General features: G+C 39.6%; 2 protein-coding genes across 2 annotated transcripts in view; both read right to left on the reverse strand.

Annotated features, from left to right (window-relative positions):
• SOHLH2 (spermatogenesis and oogenesis specific basic helix-loop-helix 2) overlaps positions 1–3,330 on the reverse strand; it is a 40,948-nt gene extending 37,618 nt beyond the window's left edge. Inside the window, exon 1 of the mRNA XM_079903430.1 lies at positions 3,028–3,330. Within this exon, the coding sequence (XP_079759556.1) occupies positions 3,028–3,075 (48 nt within the window). The 5' untranslated portion in view covers positions 3,076–3,330. The remainder of the gene's footprint in view (positions 1–3,027) is intronic.
• A 12,670-nt stretch (positions 3,331–16,000) lies between these two features.
• The window catches only part of CCDC169 (coiled-coil domain containing 169), a 42,980-nt gene continuing 38,565 nt past the window's right edge, over positions 16,001–20,415 (reverse strand). The window contains 1 exon segment of the mRNA XM_079903431.1: positions 16,001–16,054. Coding sequence (XP_079759557.1) covers positions 16,043–16,054 — 12 coding nt within the window. The 3' untranslated portion in view covers positions 16,001–16,042.

A 20,415-nucleotide genomic window follows, 5' to 3' on the forward strand; every position in this document is an offset into this window, starting at 1 on the left:
ACGTGTGATGTCTATGTAGTCTTGCCATAGATATTTATTAAGCCCCTACAAGAGGGCAGATGCTGTGCTGGGAATTCAAAGTGAACAGACAAGCTCTCTGCCCTCATGGGGCTTACATTCCAGGAGTCTTTTTTTTTTTTTTTTTCCTGCTGATAAGAAAGTATGGCTTTCAGTCCTTGGAACACAGGGAAAACAGTGGATGAGCCCCAGTTCTACCAAAGCTATTACTGATCCTTTTTTTTAACAGTTTGATGCAGTGGGAAGAGGGTTTCGAGGTATGCAGAACGGTGTCTGCCGCCTGTTCAGCGACTAACCAGCAGCTCTGAGTAAGATACTTATGTGATCCTCATCGCGGGGGGCGGGGGGGCAATACTACTTACATCACAAGACTGTTATAAGGAGTAATGTTTGTACAATGCCCTGTAGGTGGTAGTTATTGCCATGTGTTCTCAGGTAATACCAAACCCGAGCACAAAACCCATCAAATCAACCTGATGGGGAAGGGGAGATGGAGAGAGAGAAATAAAAGGAAAGTATCTATGTCAGGCAGTGAAAACAGCCCTAAAAATCAAACTGCTCTCTGCATTACCTGAGCCACCGGGCTCGGGACACAGGGCCAACTGAGAAGCAAAGGTAAGTTTTGAACAACAGGCATCAGTCGCTAACTTGAGCCCTTTCCTGGATAGCACCTAGCGCTCCTGACCACATTCCCCTCAGAAGCCCAGTTCCCAAATTCTCCAGAATCGCTCAGCTAGTCTTGTGGAGAAAAGTCTAGAGCAAGCTTTGAAGGGCAGAACCCGGTACTGGGGAGAAACTGAGGAGAGAGGGAAAGAGATCCGGAAAGGGATGAGAAAGCCAAGTATCACTCACCGGTCCTTCTGTGCCGGAACCAAAGGTTTTGCAGTGCCTGGCAGCAGGACACAGAGGGCAGGAAATAAAGCAGCTCTGCAAAGAGCTGATTTGCTCTCCTGCCCAAGGCTTCCTTCCCTGCCCCACAAAATCATCACACTAGGAATGTTCCTAATCAGACAAATCAGAACACTGCCCTAGTCCACTATTCCCAAGTAATTCAAATTAACTGAATAGCTTCTAATCAACTTCAATTTGAATATTTATATAGTTAAAAATATCTTGTTGATGGTGTAATATGAGCACAGGTGATGAGAAGGATCCACAGATAAGAATAAAAGGAAAATGAATAAAAGGTTCTAGTACATTAGGCTCTGGAAAACTGCTTTTAGTACCTCTAAGATTTTCACCTGTGAGACCACGATTTGAACCAATGCTAGGCCTCCTTTGGTGGAAATTTTTTTCCTATGTGAATTGCCTACTGCACTCTTTTAACAAAAGCAATACATATTCATTGTGGAAGGTTGGAAAATTCAAAACAGTCTAAAGAGAAAATAAAAAGCATCGAAGTCCAGCACTCAGGGATAAACACTACTACACCTTGCTGCAGATCTGTGAAGTGTGGGCAGTTTTTACCAGGCGACATCATCATCACCAGTGCTCTTCATCCACTCTGATTTCTGAGATCGGGGGAAGAGGCAGGGCACTCCAGTCTCTGCCATTTTTAAAACACTGGATTTCCATTTGCAATCTGTGGCTGGCTAAACCCTTAATTAGTAACAGCAGGTGCTGAAGTGCTTAAAGCAAATCACTCCTACATTTTAGTGAGCTGTTATTTATGTCACTCTTATCACTGGGAGCAGCACTGACAACTAGCAGCAGCTGCAGGGCTGATGCCCTCATGGGGCAATTGTTGGCCTCCAGTTTCCCCAGGAGTCAAGGGATTTAAGCAGCTCTATCTGGAGAAACTGAGTGAGCTTCTCTCCCAGTGCAAACAAAAGGTTCAGTTGGGGCTTCAGACTACTAAGGGTGGGAAGCCACAGTTATTTATGTACTACTCGATAATATTTTATCCAGAGTTCCATTTTGTGCAGCTCTGCCTAATCCTGCACCCCCAAAATACTGAGTTTAAATAGGTACCTCCATTTTTAAATAATTAAGAAAAACCTCTTAAACTCGGTCCACTCCACGTGGTAGTGATTCGGTTCAGAACGCTTGTTCTTAAGGAGTGAGTATGCAGAACATTCTCAGGGGTAACAAAACTTAAGCAGCGCAAAAGGTTTCCCTCTCACATTTATCAAGACGTGAAATACTCAGAAGAAAGCCAACACCAGGTCACCTTGCTTTCTGGGGTCGGTGGGGTTTTGTTTATGCTTCCTTCCTAGTGGGCTGCTTTCATTTTTATCGAAAACAGTCACCAAAATGATTCTGTGCGTCTGCCGAGGGAGGGGATGATAAATAAGGTGCGTCCAAAAGAGGCCAGGGGGCCTTTTGACTTCCGGGCAGGGTGGGCGGATGTGTGAAGACGGCAGACGTGTCTTCCCGCCAACAGCACGGTCTCTACACACGTCTGCCTGTTTGAGGGTCAGCGCGGAGACGGCAGTACAAGGACACTCTGGACGCCACGGCAGTGAGCACAGCGAAAAAAGGCACCTAGAGCTGTGCAGACAAGAGAGCTGAAGATCAACTTCTCCATATTCAATATGTTGAATAAACTTTCCTACACTCAAACTGAAAAGTGTGAAATCAACTTTCCTATATTCAGGCTGAAACCAAAGTTGTCACTCCCGTTTTTATCCGGCCACCAGCCCGAATATCTACCCTACGACGTCTTGCTCCCGCGTCGCCCCACCAACGGTCTGGGGCCGGAAGATGAGTTTGGGTTGGCGAGAGTCAAGAGCTCGAGGGAGTGACTCTGTGACAGTCCAGTCGCCCTCCCTCCTCGGGCCTCCGCTCCGTCCTCGAGGTGGGCAGGCACCCGCCGTGGGGCCCCAGGAGCGAGCCGGGACGCCCAGGGAAGCGGCCGGGACTGGCTCGCGCCCCGCAGTGGCCCCCGGGCCGTCCCCAGACGTACTGGCCTGCGCCCAGCGTGGCTGTGCCGCCCGACTGGGTCGCCGCGCCGACCCGCGTGCCGTTTTAAACGCAGCTGCCTCCCCTTCCTCCTCCTCCGCCTCTTACCTGCTCAAGGGTTTGGCCGAGCTCCGGGCGGATAATTGAGTCCGCCATGGCCCGTTGCCCACGTGCGGCGGGAGGAGCTCGCAGCCAGTCCGTCGCGTCCGCCGCCCGCCGCGCGCCAATGGCTTCGTGCTCGCAGCTGGGGGGCGCCCGCCCCCGGCCCGCCCTTAAAGTGGCCCTGCAGCCAGCCGCTGCTCCGAGGGTCCCGGCTTCCGGGGGTGGGCGTACCCGGGGGGACGGGGATGGACGGCCCCAAGGTGCCCTGCAGGTCCTAAGGAGACCCCGTGACTGGTGCGCTGCCCACCCAAAGTGCCATTCCACGTGACCCCGGGACATCACACAGCTCAGGCCCCGGGTGGAACTGCCACTCCCCGCCGTGGGGCGGGTGGCGGGGCGCAAGGGCTTGTCTAAAAGTCTTCAGAGTGTCTTATGGGAACGCTTTCAAGTTTAAATATTAGGAATTAGCAAACTGGATTTTTTTCTTTTTCCAAGACAAACATATGAGAGGACAGGGAAGGTTGAGGACTGTTATGGTGCTTTCTTTCCAAACTACTAAGAAGCTAAAAATTTTAGAAGCATTTCATGTTGTCCTGTGAGTCAACAAATATTGTCCTCTTTTTCTCAAGTGAGAAATCTCCAGGTGGCGGCTGCTATGTAATCCGCTTTGTTCGGCCTTGCTAGACATTATTATTGAGATCCACGAAGTGCCAGGACCTGTAAGGGATCCTTCCTCTTGTCTTTACTACTGTTCCCATTGCTAAAAGTCGGTGGGGGTGAGGGGGTGATGGTATCTTACGGTGTTTGTCACTCTGGATTTGCCTAGACTCTTGACCTTACTTGAACATGTAATATGCACATGCTCTACTTGAACCACCATCTCTGATCTCTGGGCAAGCCTCCTGTTTCCTGAGCAGGCGGAGGTGTGTTCTGATTTAGATCATGACAGCATGCAAAAATATAGTGGTTGTCTACGATTTTCATGGGAAGAAAAGCGCAGATAAATTTCTGGTGGGATCATTCTGCACTATTTTTGGAAGTAAATGTACACATTTTAATAGATACGAATTTTGGTTCTTGATTGCTTTTCCACCTAATCAGGAACTGAGAGTGTCTAGCTAAACATCTGTGAAGCAGTTAGTTTGCCCAACAATATCAGCAGAGGTGAAATCATGCCCAGGCATTGGGGTAGGGGTGAATTGAGGCAGCTTTGAGCACTTCCCCCAGTCTGGTAATCAGTTTTGCCTTGACCTAAAGGTCTAGATTAGCAAGTCTGATGCTAAAAGTGACAAAGACATTGTGGAAACTGACACAGACTCATTGCTTTTAAATTTGAGTGGACGATGCCCCTAAGCTTATGTGAGAGGAAGTAATCATTCCTGTGTTGGAGGAAGCAAAAAGATAATAGAGCTCTTCAGTATCAAGAATATAAGAGCCAAGCTCCATAAGAACCAGATTAGATATTTAAATAGTTTTCAATCTCTTAAAACAAAGAAAAAGAAGCTTACTTTGTAAATGAGCAGGCATCTACTCTCATTGGGGGCGATTTTTGTCTCCCAAGGGACATTTTTTCATCGTCACAACAGGCATCTAGTGGGTAGAGGCCAAGGATGCTGCTAAACATCACACAATGCACAGAACAGCCTCCCAGAACAGAGAATTAATTATCTGGCCCCAAATGTCAGTAGCACTGAGGTTGAGAGGCTCTACTATAAACCTTCTGAATTACAGCATAGAATTATAAACCATTTAATTTCTTTATCACATTTAACATTCTTGAATCATACTCATTTTTATTATTGGAGACAAATGGGTAGATGGACTCTTTCTGTGGTTCCCTAGAGTAACAATATGCTACTTATATTCTTGATGGAAAACTGAATACCAAGAATCATAAAATATAACAAGAATAATTCTACATAGAGAAATATATTTAAAAATTTGCATTCAAAGTAACAATTCAAACTGCCTCTTAGAAAATGGTTTTCCAATCACTTAAAATTATTAGCATTCATAGCATATGCATTACATTATTTCCCCCAAAACTAAATTATAATTGTATATTTTTCACAATATGCAAATTACAATTAGATTTGTAAGTAATACAGTACACATGGTCTCTTCAGATGAACTCATGAAGAACCTATGCTTAAAATGTTTGGAAATTTTCCATCCAGCTATTTTATAGGAACTGTTCTATATAAGCTATGTTCAGTATTGTTGTTTACCTGGCTTGTTCTCAGAATCACAGAAATTTAGAACTCAATAAGAACCTAGAGATTACCTAATTGTCCTTTCCTTTCAAAGATGCTGAGGCCCAAATAATGTTCTCATAAGTAGGTAGGACTGTAACTACGGATGTTGAAAGCCAGAGAATTAACTAATTTCGATCATTTTTACTAATAATTTCTTACATTTACTAATGTACTGAACTCACTTTTAAAATGCATATACTTTCAAACACTATGCTTGCAATATTTTTGGAGTATTAAATCCAAGAGTCTACCATAACTTGACTAACCATTAAGTTCCATTATACAATTATAAACAGAGATATTTTCATAATATTAACTGAGGAAGGTGATTTTTGCTTCCACTTCTGCCATCTTCCCCAATCTCCTTTCAGGCAGTTCATCATAGAATAACCAGAATAACCTTTTAAAATATGTCAGAATATTAACTCCCTTTCTCAAAACCCTCCTGTCAGAAAAAAATCTAAATTCTTTTCCATGTCTAACAAGGCTTTATACCATCTGACTTCACCAACTTTACCTCTCCCCATTGTTATGACCTCTCATCACACTGCCTTATTCTTCCTAAAATACCAGGTAAGTACAAAGCTAGAATACTTTGCGCTTGTTCTCCCTTCTGCTTGGAATGCTCTTCCCCAGATTTCTCCATTTCATGTAGAATTGTTATGTCACTTCCTTGGATACTCCTATCAGAATCTAACCCCTCACTCTCTTTTTCTTTACATCATTTTTCTAATGTTATACAGCATATGTATTTGTTTTTATTTGTCTTTTCTCCCCTCTCTAGAAGAGAAAATTTGTCTGTATTATCCACTACTACCACCTTGGCCTAGAAAAGTGCCTGGCTTCGTAGCAGGCACTAAAATATTTGAATGAATGAATGAAAGTCATTTCAGTAGCTGATTGGTGTATGCAGATTTGGGATTCTGGTCTTTCTGCCTCCAAGTCTACATTCTGTGCTTTATTTCATAATGCCACTCATTTCATCATGGAAAGAAAAAGAGAAGGTCTGGAGGAAAGGAAAAAATATTGCAGGCACCAAAATGACAAGCTTGGTATCTGAGAGTTGGAATAGTGTCCATTATGTTGAGGGGGGGGCACAGGAAAGATGGAAAGGTCGGTTTTAATCTCATCCCTTCCCCATTTAACGTGTGCAAGGCTCCTCTGCTTATCAAATTAAGTTCTCATTCCTCAGTGTGGCAGTAGGGCCCACATTATCTTGCCCTTATCTGGCTTTCTAGGTTCAGCTTTTAATCAAGTCAACTAGATTGAACTAGATCAAGTCAACAAGATTCCCGGATAGTGTCCTGGCATTCTCCCCAGTGTAAGATCCCCCCAAACAGACAGAGTAACCTCTTTCTTGAGACTATAGTGCTGAAGGGATGAATCACCTGAAGCCTGGAGAAGCCCTGAACTACCTTCAAAGGATAAGACAGCATTGGCCAGCTACCCCCTGTGAGCACAGTTCACTAATTTGGGAACTGCCCCAGATATTTCCTCTGATCCTCCCCAGCTGCTAACTCATTTATCCCTTGGTCTTCTTTGGTTCCGATTCCAACCTAAAAACGTTCCCTGTTATCCCTATATCAAAGAGGCTAGGACCCCTCCTGTTCACATGCCTCCTTTCTGACTCCGGGTCAGTTCTCCTAAGCTGAACGTTCAGCTCTGGTGACTGCATGGTGTAAGGTTTAGCACACTCACCCCTGAACATTCTCCTTCATCCTGGCTTGGGGTCTCTCCCACACTACCGTCCGACATGCACTTTCCTTTTGTGGTTAATTTGAGAAGACAACAGGAAAATTCCCAAGGCATTCCCAACTCCATCTCACATCTCTGCTTCAACAATTAGAATTCATTTTAAGTAGCGTGATAAGGCAGGGATTATTTTACTACACCTTGTATCCTAGTAGCCAGGACATAGAGGGTGATCAGTAAATATATGTTTTCCCAGTGAGTTAGGAACCATTGCCCTTAGGCAGTGATGAAGGTCAAAGAATAGTACCAACTTCTAATGATGCCCTGCAGCCGATTACACTAAGATGCGACAGTTTTCTCATCATCCAATATACCAATTCACTTTCAACAGGGTTTAGTTCTACTGAATTAAGATGAGGCAGATCTGCCTCATTTTAACCAAAAGTCTTTACTAGGAAATGTGGAGCTAAACCAAAGTGACTTTATAACTATGGATGAGGGAGGCTGTGTCACTCAAGGTCCAGAGCGAGGGTAGACGCTGCCACGTTGATTAATTTTCTAGGCATCCTCCCAGGTAACCACACAACAGAACCATTAGAAGCAGCTCCCATGAAGTCATTGATTACTACTGCTCTATTGCTTGAGGAGATCAGTAGTTACAAAGTCACTCATTCTCCTTTAGCCACAAAGACTGCTGACTTGAAGTCCTGTGGAATTTCTACATCACAAACAAGCCAGACAATCTTAAAGGAGAGAAGTCTGTGGTATGTGAAGGTGGGGATGAGGTGAAGGAGAAAAAATGATGTTCACACTTTCCTTGTAAATGCTTACATGTATACTAACATGATTTAAAGTCAGCTGGAGGAATTTTTATTTTTTTATTATGAAAGATTTCATACATACCCAAGAGTACATATATGAAAGATGTACAATATAAAGTATGAGTGTATATGTACCTATCACCCAGCCTAAGACACTATCAATAATTTTGAAATATTTTCCGCTCCCATTCCCAGTCTCCTTTCTCTTTCAAGGTATAAAGATTATTTATCCTTTTCTTTTAACTGCTGAACCTGAATGGATTGTATTGTGAGAGAGAATAAACCTCTGTGTGAAGCCTCTGAGGTCTGTTGTTTCTTATAGTTGTTTCTTATAGTCATAATGCAGATATTGATAACTTGAATTTAGGTGCTGCATTAACACAATACTAAAACAAGTGGCATGGTGTTAACTTAGCAGGTCTGCAGTGGAAGGCAGGGACACAATGTGACAGTGGAAACCTGGAAGTCCCTATTATGTCACAGCAGAACAAGTGCTTAATAATACTAATGGTGATGATGAAGATGATGTGTGCTTGATGTTACTGGCTGCCTTTGACAAGGCAGAAGAAAAAAATGAGCTTGGGATATAATCAGCCACTTTGTAAGGAAAAGGGAATAGAGAGAGTCTCAGGGAGAATCTAGAAATTTGGGGCATCAAAGGGCATAAGGGGCTGGAAAGGCCAACAACTCTGAGAGCCAAAAAGCAAGAGATAAGACCGAGAAGGGTTTTGAGCAACAAGAGGCCACTAAGACAGCCTGTGGCAAAGATCAGATTATGGGTGTTAACTTTATATCCTAACCTATTATTTCAAATAGCTGCAAGGCAGCTGCCATTAGGTAGAGAGAGAGGCCAAAGAAACAAATCATGCTCTAAAATTATCATTATTATACATGGAATTGACTACGATTTTGATGGAGCTATATTATCCAAGAAACCATAAACTTAGACTGAAAAGCTTTTGACTCCTTGAACTATGATGCCACCATCCATGGGAACCCAAGTTTGTTCTAACAGAAAATGAGTTCTAAAAGCTGTGCATCTCTAAATGAGGGTCTAACCTCCACTGCCTACTTCAAATATGAACCAGAAGACTGAAATGAAAGAAACTCCCAAGGAGTAGAGTTAGAGGTTATTAAGAAAAATGGAGAAGAACATTCCTACCAGGAAGCAGAATCAGGGCCTGATCAAGGAACCCACCCAATTCCCAGGGAAGAGGGCTTTCACCATGTCTGCCCAACAGGATTCCATAAATGCTATGGATCAGTGATGCTGTGCATTCTTCCTTTTCTGAGTGAAAGTGATTAAGGGTATCTTCCCCTCAGACATGCATTGGTACATTACACGGTTGTTTGGGCCCAGCCTCTGTTTGGCTTAGACTGTGCAGCATTTGTACAAGGCTTTAAAGAGCAGTATCCTAGAAACAAATTGATGAAAGAGCAAGAGATTCTGTTTAGTAAAAAAAAAAAAAAAAAAAAAAAAATTATTCTGGTTATGTTCAGCAGACTGGAAAATACACTGAGTTAGAATCACTTTAAAAATATCAATTGAAATTCTAGATTCTTACTCAATGACGCAGGCAGGCCAGGGGCCATCACTATCAATGAATGGCTGAATTTATCTCTATGTAGTTGCAAAGAAAGATACCATTATCTACTGAAAACAATATCCAAAGACTTGTAAGTCTTACTAAAAATATTGTTTGATACTATATTAGTGAGCATAGGCTGCTTCAACAAGTAAAATCCAGATCTCAGTAACTTAACACACACACACACACACACACACACACACACTCACTCACTCACAAAAAGGATTTACTTTTCACATACACCACGATCAAATGAGGGCTAGCCAGGTAAGAGAAATGGATTTGCTATATGTGATTTTAGTACTTATTTTTTATCACATTGAGATATCAGAATTGAAAACAAACTTACGGCTACCAGGGGGTAAGGGTGGAGAGGGATAAACTGGGAGTAGATTAGGATTGACATATACACACTACTGTATATAAAATAGATAACTAAAAAGGACCTGCTGTATAGCACAGGGAACTCTACTCAACACTCTGTAATGACCTATGTGGGAAAAGAATCTAAAAAAGAGTGTATATATGTGTAAGTATAACTGATTCACTTTGCTGTACACCTGAAACTAACACAACATTGTAAATCAACTGTACTCCAACAAAAATTTTAAAAAAATAAAGCAAATAAACTTTTTTTAAAAAAAAGATATCAGAATTGTTTCAAATAAAAGGGTTTTCCAGCCCCCTCCCCTTCCCTATCACATACACATAAAGGTACCTTTGAAATCAATTAGTTCTATCTTCATTCTACAGAGTAGAAACTTAAGACAGGAAAGTTAAGTAAACACCCCTAAGTTAATTAGCTTGTTAAAACATGTTCCCTTCTAGTACTCCACAAGTTTCCTCTCTCCCTCTCCACCTATCTCTGAATAATCACTTGGAGCCTACCTCATCTTCCCCTGTAGAGCTGGACAGGAAATTTGTGTAACAGAACACATTTTTGGCACTATCAGTAGACTGAAGCCCTCTTTTTGTAGCCTCTCCTATATTTTTAAATCGTTAAAATCATATTTTATGTGTGACATTGTACATTGTGTTAACATTCTAACATTAAGTCCTCCCACGATCCTATAAACTCTTTTGCAAACATCCATTTAAGTTAAACAAAATGTATTAAGTGCCTGTCCTATGCTAGGTACTAAACTAGCTGGTGACAAATGATGAATAAGAGTGTTCATTACATTAAACTGCTGGAGATAAATTACACTGAAGTACTTCAGAACACAAGAAATACATGAGAAGAAAGAATTTTAGTATAAGATAGCAAATGCTAACTGCTGCATAATATTTAACCATGTGGATGAATCACAGTCTGCTTAAGCATCTCCCTATAATTGTGCATCGAGAGAGTATCCATTTTGGGGTATTATAAATAATACTGATAAAGTGATTGTCCTTGTATGTTTTCTATATGCAGGATTTTTCATTAGAATAGATTACTAGAAGTACAAATATTAAGTCAACATATTAACATTAAGGCTATTCAAGAATATAATAAAATTGTCTTCCAAAAGAATTATATGAATTTGTACTCCCACCTGCAGTATATTAGAACTTCTTAACTTCAGATCTATTAGCACTGAAAATTATCTTTTTGAAAACCACTGTTTATTTTATAGGTGAAAAATGGTATCTAATTTCAGTTTACATTTAACAAATGGACATTGATACTATTACACCCGATTTTGTTAGTTTTGGCTAGTGGTAAAGCAGCCCAGTTTTGAAAGTTCATATTTACAGCCTATACATACACAGCCTATATGATGCAACCAACATATATTTTAGGGAGTTATTTTTGGCTCTAGTTTTCCTATCGGATAAATGGGCAGGGAATCACAGTATCTTAGCATCAGAAGGGATATTGGCAGTCATTGAATCCAACTTCCACCCACTGCAGGAGTCCTTTCTGTAACATCCCTGACAAAGGGACACCTAGCCACTGCTTGAACAGTTCCAATGATGATAATCTCACTGTTGGGTAGTTCCCTGGATGATAATACTCTCTCTGTAACTGAGATAGAAATATGAAATTGCTTTATAAAGTTAAAAGGATGCTCTAAAAATTCAAGATTTTTCTAATTCATAGGTCAGATTAATCTGATGTTAACTTGTTTTGAAAATAGTGCCCTACTGTCAAAATCATATGATCTTGCGCTTCCCTGGTGGCGCAGTGGTTGAGAGTCCGCCTGCCGATGCAGGGGACATGGGTTCATGCCCCAGTCCGGGAAGATCCCACATGCTGCGGAGCGGCTGGGCCCGTGAGCCATAGCCGCTGAGCCTGCGCGTCCGGAGCCTGTGCTCCGCAACGGGAGAGGCCACAACAGTGAGAGGGCCGCGTACTACAAAAAAAGAAAAAGAAAAAAAGAAAAAAAAGATATGATCTTGCATTTAAATAGTGCTTTATTATTTTAAAGATACTTTCATACCTCAGTCACATTTAGTGATTTAATAGCAGTTTTTACTATTCTGGTATGCTTACCTCTCTTTAAATGCCAAAAATCCTAGCATCACTGTTGTCATAATTCTGTTTTCCTGGTATTAAAAAAATAAAAAATCTAAATTATTTACATCTTGAAATAACTATAATTCAATTACTCAATTTACTTAAAAAAATCACATATAATATGTGGTCTAGACAGGCTCCCACTTGGGCACACAGCAAAAAGAAACCAATTATTGCAAGAAATAATTCTTAGTCCAAAATAAAGTTTCTGGTCCAGTATAATATGACTTTCAAAGTACTAAAATTGATATAAGTAACTCTGCACTGTAATCTCCAGCTATACATGATAAAACTAATGAAGATGATGAAAACTAGAAAAATTTTTTGAAACAAAAACTATATAGCTCTCTATAAATTAGAAAAAAAACCTAATCCTAGTCAAAAGTCAAAAGGTGCTTTATAAATATCTCTACAAGGTTATTAAACAAGAAATGGGATTATTCAAAAGAAGTCAAGGAAATACTGGGAAGTAGCATATAAGCTTCATTGTTCTTTTGACTAGCGTAGTATCTGAAACAGCTTCTTAGGTGGAAAATTATGCTAATAATATACTCTTGACTCAACAATGGCACTAACGACAATGCATTTTGATGTTTAAGATCATATTTTCTAAGATCAAATAATATTCCATTAAAATTTATCTGCGGGCTTCCCTAGCGGCACAGTGGTTGGGAGTCTGCCTGCCGATGCAGGGGACGTGGGTTTGTGCCCCGGTCCAGGAGGATCCCACGTGCCGCAGAGCGGCTGGGCCCGTGGGCCATGGCCGCTGGGCCTGCACGTCCGGAGCCTGTGCTCCGCGACGGGAGAGGCCACAGCGGTGAGAGGCCCACGTACCACAAAAAAAAAAAAAAAAAAAATTATCTTCTAGTTTATATTAAAAGGTTAACATATGTTTAACATTTTTTATAACAGCTTTATTGAGGTATAAATCATATAACATGCAATTAACCCATGTAAGGTGCTTTCCATGCTTTTTTGGTTCATTCATGAAGTTGTACAACTATCACCATGATTAATTTTAGAACATTTTAATCACCCCCCCAAGAAACCCTATACACATTAGCAGTCATTCTCCATCACCCACCCTTCCCCCAGCCCTGCCAGCCTTCAGCTACTACTATTAACCTATTTTCTGTCCATATGGATTTGTCTATTCTCGACATTTCATATAAATGGAATCATACAATATGTGACTGGCTTCTTTCACTCAGGATAATGTTTTCAAGGTCCATCCATGTTGTAGCATATGTCAGTCCTTCATTCCTTTTTACTGCTGAATAATATTCCATTGTTTGGATATACCACAGTCTGTTTACCCATTCATCAGTTGATGGACATTTGGGTTGTTTCCACTTTTTAGCTATTATGAATAATGTTGCTCTAATCATTTGTGCACACATTTTTACGTGCACATAGGTTTTCATTTCTTAGGGCTGTACACAGAGGAGTGGAATTGCTGGGTCACATGGTAACTCTATGTTTAACCTTTTGAGGAACCAACAGACTGTTTTCAGAGTGATGGTGCCATTTTACAGCCCCACCAGCAGTGTAAGAGGGTTCCAATTTCTCCACATCATCATTATTATTCATTAATATCTGTCTTTTTTATTATCACAACATCTGTTTTTATAAATGGTACTTTTTAATATTTTGTAATAATTTAGACATTAAAATTGTTTTAATATATTAAATATTGTTTACTGATATTTTGCTTTATGAATTCTGAACTCTTCAAATACTGATATTAATATATATTTCAGTATTAAACAAAACAGAGACCCCAAACTATCATTTTTGCACTGATTATTTCAATAAATAATTGCAAGTCCTCATAAAGCTTTACATGACAAATTACCTTCAGAGCTTAGTATTAGGTACAGCTTTTTCTCCACTTGTATATTTCCTTATACAAAAAAATGCGAGCTGTGTAACTCACTCTTTCTTTGTGCTGATTACTAGAAAGCTTAAAGATAGAGCTTTTTCTTAGTTGGGAATCTTGCAAAACTTTAACTTTTATTTTTATCTTATATCTTATGAGTCTTGTTTTTATATCTCTATATTTAGTAAAAGGCAACACAATCCTTTTTAGAGAGAAAATAGGGTATAAAAAAGTAAACAAATACATATGTAGTATCTAGTAATTATTTAATAAAATGAGTCATGGTACCTGATATCTATAGTTAGCTTAAGAATGGGGGAGAGGGAGCTTCCTTGGTGGCGCAGTGGTTGAGAGTCCACCTGCCGATGCAGGGGACACGGGTTCGTGCCCTGGTCTGAGAAGATCCCACATGCCGCAGAGTGGCTGGGCCCGTGAGCCATGGCCGCTGAGCCTGCGTGTCCAAAGCCTGTGCTCCGCAACGGGAGAGGCCACAACAGTGAGAGGCCCGCATACCACAAAAAAAAATAAAAAAGAATGGGGGAGAGGGGCTTCCCTGGTGGTGCAGTAGGTAAGACTCCACGCCCCCAATGCAGGGGGCCCGGGTTCGATCCCTGGTTGGGGAACTAGATCCCCCATGCATGCTGCAACCAGGAAGTCCACATGCTGCAACTAAATATCCCGCACACCGCAATGAAGGTCCTGCGTGCTGCAACTAAGACCTGACGCAGCCAAACTAAATAAATAAGTAAATATTAAAAAAAAAAATAGAAAGTTACTTTATATTTCTCTGCATTACTTTTTAAAGTCACATAAAAGAATTATTTGTCTATATGAAATACATGCATTCTTCCTTAAAGAAAAAAAGTGAGTATCTATAAGTAGTTATAGAAATACATTTGGCATGCATTACTGGTGATACTGAATAGAATTTAGGTTTTTGGTGCCAGAAACTGTACTTACCTCTGAGTGATTCCTGTAAAGTTAAAAGTCCAATAATTTCACTTATTAAGTTAGGGGAAAAAATCATATGTACCTTCCAGACCTAGGTGACAGTAACAAAACAATCTAAACCAAATAGGAGAATTGAATAAAATTTTTAATACCTTAAAAGAACACTTCTTGGGCTTCCCTGGTGGCGCAGTGGTTGAGAGTCCGCCTGCCGATGCAGGGGACACGGGTTCACGCCCCGGTCCGGGAAGATCCCACATGTTGCGGAGCGGCTGGGCCCGTGAGCCATGGCCACTGAGCCTGCGCGTCCGGAGCCTGTGCTCTGCAACGGGAGAGGCCACAACAGTGAGAGGCCTGCGTACCGCAAAAAAAAAAAAAAAAAAAAAAAAAAAAGAACACTTCTTGTACCCTCATTCTATTTCCACTCTATACTTGAGTATCATGAACACTTGGCAAAGTTTGGTCAAAAGGGCCATCACTATAAATTAATAAACATAAAGTTTGGTCCAAAGGGCCATCACTATAAATTAATAAACATCACTAGGCCATCACTATAAATTAATAAACATCATAAAATGACTTAAATTACCATGTGCTAAGTGGCAAGACCTTGCAGTTGAGTAAGTATTAATTTTCCAGAATAGTAGGAAACCTTAGCAATTGTATAGTTTGCCTCAGTCATTTTACAGATGTGGGAAATGAAGATGAGGTGAAAGAACTTGCCCCAAATGTCCTAAGTTCACAGCAGGGTGGGAACTATACCCAAGCTGATGCCTGTTTCCACAATACCATGATAGTTCAAATCAAAGTTTAAAATGCATCTGATTTGCAGCTTTGTTTAAACCTTGAGTTTTAAAGAGCTGAACATGATATAGCGTAAAATAGCAAAAAGTTTTGATGAACGCACATTTTTAGCTAACAGCCAACTAGAATCCAAATAAAATAACAATGTTACTATCAGAGCAGATCATGGGCATATTATTAAAAGCAAGTGTAATGATGTCAACCTTAACGCTTTCTAGGATATTTTTTAAATCATAAGAATGCTATTAGATGGTATAGGGTCACTTGAGAAAATTACTTTCATACAAGCAAAAGAACAAACTTCTGGAAGAAGAGCTAAAGAGAAGTTTGATAGCTCTTTCTTATCTATTCCAATCCCTGAAAAGTGTGTGGAACATTAACTTCAGAAGTTGAAGATTACAGATGAAAAAAGGGAAGAAATAGTAAACCACACAGTCTGGAATCACAGATTGAGTTTTGGAAGATGGTTTGATCTTGAAATCTTTTTTACTGGTCCTCTCATGGCATTCATTGTCTTCTGATTAACTGAATTACATCTTCCCCTGAAATAAAATAAGTGTTAATGGTGACTTTTCATTCGTCGTTGTGTACAACAAAACGACATTGTATGGCACGTGGGGAGGACTGTATGTTTCACCTAGCTGACCCAGCTCACAGTCCTTCATAAAGAAATTTCCCTATGCAGATTTTCTGCTTACTGTATAATCCTAAACAGCAATATGTTACACCATATCATCTTGTCAAGCTAGAGAGGCAACTAGCTCAAGAGCAGATAATCCAAAGGCTTGGAAGCAGCCCATGAGGCGGCCTAATGTGGAGAGCTTTGTCCAAAGAGGGATGAGATCCCCAAGAGGGATGATACTTGCCTCTGGAAACGTAAATTAAAGCTAGGAAAATACATAGAGAGAGGCCATGAAGTAGAGCAGGGACAAGGTGGAAATAAGGATCCATGAGTAAACCAAAGATATGTGACCTAAAATTACAATAAAATTGAAACTCTGATATATACCAAGGTCTATGATATAAAAGTGATATAGAAAGTGAAGATAGCAGTTGGTAATGAGAAGAAAAATGAAGTGGAGAATAAACTAGGGGTCTATTATACTACAAATAGTAATAACACCATTTTTATAGCAGATAATCTGTGTCAGGGACTGTTCTAAATTTTATTTATTTATTTACTCATATCAACTTCACAAAATCCCTATGGTGTAGACACTATCATTAGCCCTGTTAGATAGAAGAAAGAAACAAAGTTATATAGTTAGTAGGTAGATCTGTAATTTGAATTCAGGAAGTCAGAGTTCAAAGTCTGTGCCTTTAATTTCCATTCTATATGGCAAATCACTAAGGTGATGACCCATGAACATCTGCTAAGGTCTTTAAAGCTTCCCTGAATTCTAATTCTAATATCTGTGGGCCCAGTTATATTGGAATTCCTGTTCTTAGATTTCCATGGGATCACCTTTCCCTTACTGACTTACATATCTTTATAAAGCCAACTTCCCCATATGCTCACTTGATGTAGTAAGAGCCAGCTTCAATTCCCTGCAAGGTGCTTTAAAAAATATTTTTCTCAGCAAGTGATGTCAGCAAAAATGAGGGAATAGAGACCTCCAAAACTTATTTCCTCCATAAAAGCAATGAGAAAATTGGCAAAAATGGTCAGAAGCAACTTTTTCAGAAGTCTAAAAATTAACCAAAGGCTTGCAGCAATCCTGGAGAACTTAATACACACACACACACACACACACACACACACACACACACAACTGAAACTCTGCAAGAACACTGAGCGTTGTAATATTTTAACTTGCCCTACCCTGCTTTCCTCAGCTCTGTGGTATTGCTGTGAAGAAATTGACAAACTAATCCTAAAATTCATATGGAAAATAAAGGGACTCCGAACAACCAAAACAATCTTGAAAAAGAAGAATAAATTTGAAGGACTCAGACTCACTGATTTCAAAACTTTCTGAAAAGCTAGAGTCATCAAGACAGCATGGTACTGGCATAAGGACAGACTTATAGATCAATGGAATAGAACTGAGAGTCTAGAAATAAACATATGTTTATGGTTAATTTTTTAAAAGGGTGCCAAGGCAATTCAACTGAGGAAGAATAGTCTTTTCAGCAAATGGTGTTAGGACAACTGAATAGACACATGCAAAAGACTGAAATTGGACCCTTATTTCACACCATATATAAAAATTAACTCAAAGTGGATCAAAAAGGAGCTAAAATTATCAAACTCTTGGAAGGAAACCTGTATAAATCCTTATGTTCTTGAATTAGGCAATGATTTCTTAGATATGATACCTAAAGCACAAGCAACCACTAAAGTGATCCTAGGAAGCCAATATCAATTGGACTTCATCATCATCAAAACTTTCAGTCTTCAAAGAACATCATCAAGAAAGGAAAAAAACCCCAAAGTTGGAGAAATTATTTGCAAATCATATATCTGATAAGGTCTAGTAACCAGAATATATAAAGGACTCTTACAACACAACAAAATTAAGACAAACAACTTATCAGTAATTGAAAAATGTGCAAAGGACTTGAACAGATATTTCTCCAAAGATAATATACAAATGGCCAGCAAATGCATGGGCACTAAGTATCTAATGAGGGTCCCCGGAATACAAAACTTTACATGTTGTCACAACTCATTGCTGGAGGAACTAAGTCTTTTCCTATATGATTCCACTGGGGGACTTTTAGACACTTGTGCCTGGTTTCCTCCAAACTTCACCTCATACACCCTTTTCCTTTGATGATTTTGCTTTGTACCCTTTTGCAGTAATAAATCTTGGCTGCGTGGGCACATAGATGCTGAGTCCTGTGAGTTGTTCTAGCGAATCATGCACGGGAGTGGTCTTGGGGCCCTCCCAACACAGAAGTATAGTAGTTTCCAGAGGGAAGTCCTTTTCCAGAATTTACTTTAATGTTTTAACTACACTGTATTTCCACTGATGAAAATGTACAAAGATAATGAATTATAATTTAAAGTATTTATGACTACTCAAGGAAAAATACTTATCAATCTAGCCAAATATCGAACAAAATGTTGCTTTCCCATGAATTTTCACCAAAGAAACTTGCTATATTGCATGCATCTAGAATGCCTGTATTTGAAAAGGATTCTGATCTATAGCTAATTTATATCTTCATTTACAATTTTTATATTGTTAAGTTATATATGAAAATCTTCCCTATGTGAGGTAAGGTTATAAAAGACAAGGATTGCCTGAGTAATTCTTCTGTACTTAGTACAGGACCAGGAAAATCCATGTGTAGATATAACCTCCTAAACTCATAAAATATTCCTCTGTTCTTTATTCATTCTTAATTGTTTTTGTTCACATAGGGAAACACAGCTTAAACTGTACTGGCATCTACATTTATTTCAGTGTCCATATTTCCTCACTACAAAGGTTAAGGCTGATAATTTAATTGGATTTATATCGTTGTTAATGGTGTAGTTGTATGCTCTACTTGGGAACAGTATTATTCTAGCTTGGAAACCAAGATCTTATCATGTTTGAGGACGAAAAGCATTCCTGGAACTTACAAAATATATATAAATAGTGAATGGAGAGAACAAACTTCTTTAAGTTCTCTTATCATCTGCTATTTTACATTGTTGCTATAAAATCTGGACGTTCAACATACAATGGACACCTGTTTTGTGAGTACCATTCACACGTGAATATAATTAATTAGAAAGGAAATATATAGTTAGACTTAAGTTTTCACTAGATTCTCTTTCATTCTAGGCAGTTGATCCATCTGTTGCCTTTTATTTATTTATTTTTTAAAGGGATTAAAAAGAATTTAATTGAAGTATAGTCTACAAACACAAAAGTACACATATAATAAATGTATAGCTTGTTAAATTTTCATAAACTCAACACTTCCATGCAAGTAGCATCCAGATTAAGAAGTAGTACATTATCAATACCCCAGGGACGCCTTATTGTTTTTTTTTTAACATCTTTATTGGAGTATAATTGCTTTACAATGGTGTGTTAGTTTCTGCTGTATAACAAAGTGAATCAGCTATACATATACATCTATCCCCATATCTCCTCCCTCTTGCGTCTCATCTGTTGTCTTTTAAAACTTGGTAGGAGCCAGAGAACTGAAATACAAATAGTTGAGCATTTATCCTCTTATTTCATGATTGCTTTCAGAGATAAGAGGAATGGTCAATTCCCAATTAACTCTTTCCTAGCCAGGTCCTTTTGTAGCATGACTAAGAGAAGCTGAAGAATAATGGGAAATTCTGGGCTTCTCCAGTATTATCAGGCTTCTAAAGATTCTGGAAACCCCTCTATCTGAACCCCATAGTCCATGCAATTTTTTAAATAAATATAGAGTAAATTATGAAAATCATATCATCCATTTGGTAAAGACCATTAAAAGTTTTTACAGACACTAAATATAAATAATATATGTACTCTGCCGTTAGGGTTGATAAGACAATAGGAGCTGTAGGTATCTTGAAATGGAAAGACAAGATCAGATTTTCATTTATTGTCTATTTTTAAATTCCTCCAGGATACAAAAGTGGACACACCTTGTGGGTGGTGTAAATATAATCTGCAATTCAGGAAAAATTGAGGCTGATGACCTTAGAGATGGTAACTGAAGCCATGAGTAAATGAGATCGTTTGTTAAGAGCACACAGAGAGGTAAGAGAGTCGGTGATATACACTTGGAAAAGCAACTTTTAAGGGATAGGAGAATCACTAAAGATAGGGCCACCATTTAAACAACAGGAAAACCCAGGAAAATATACTGGCATGGAAGTCAAGGGGGGTGGGTGATAGTTTTAAAAAGTGAGCACAGTTAGCAGTATGAAATGCCTCAGACATGTCTGCTACCAGGAGGCTTGATA

Source organism: Stenella coeruleoalba (assembly GCF_951394435.1).
Source record: "Stenella coeruleoalba genome assembly, chromosome: 18".
Lineage (NCBI taxonomy): Eukaryota > Metazoa > Chordata > Mammalia > Artiodactyla > Delphinidae > Stenella > Stenella coeruleoalba.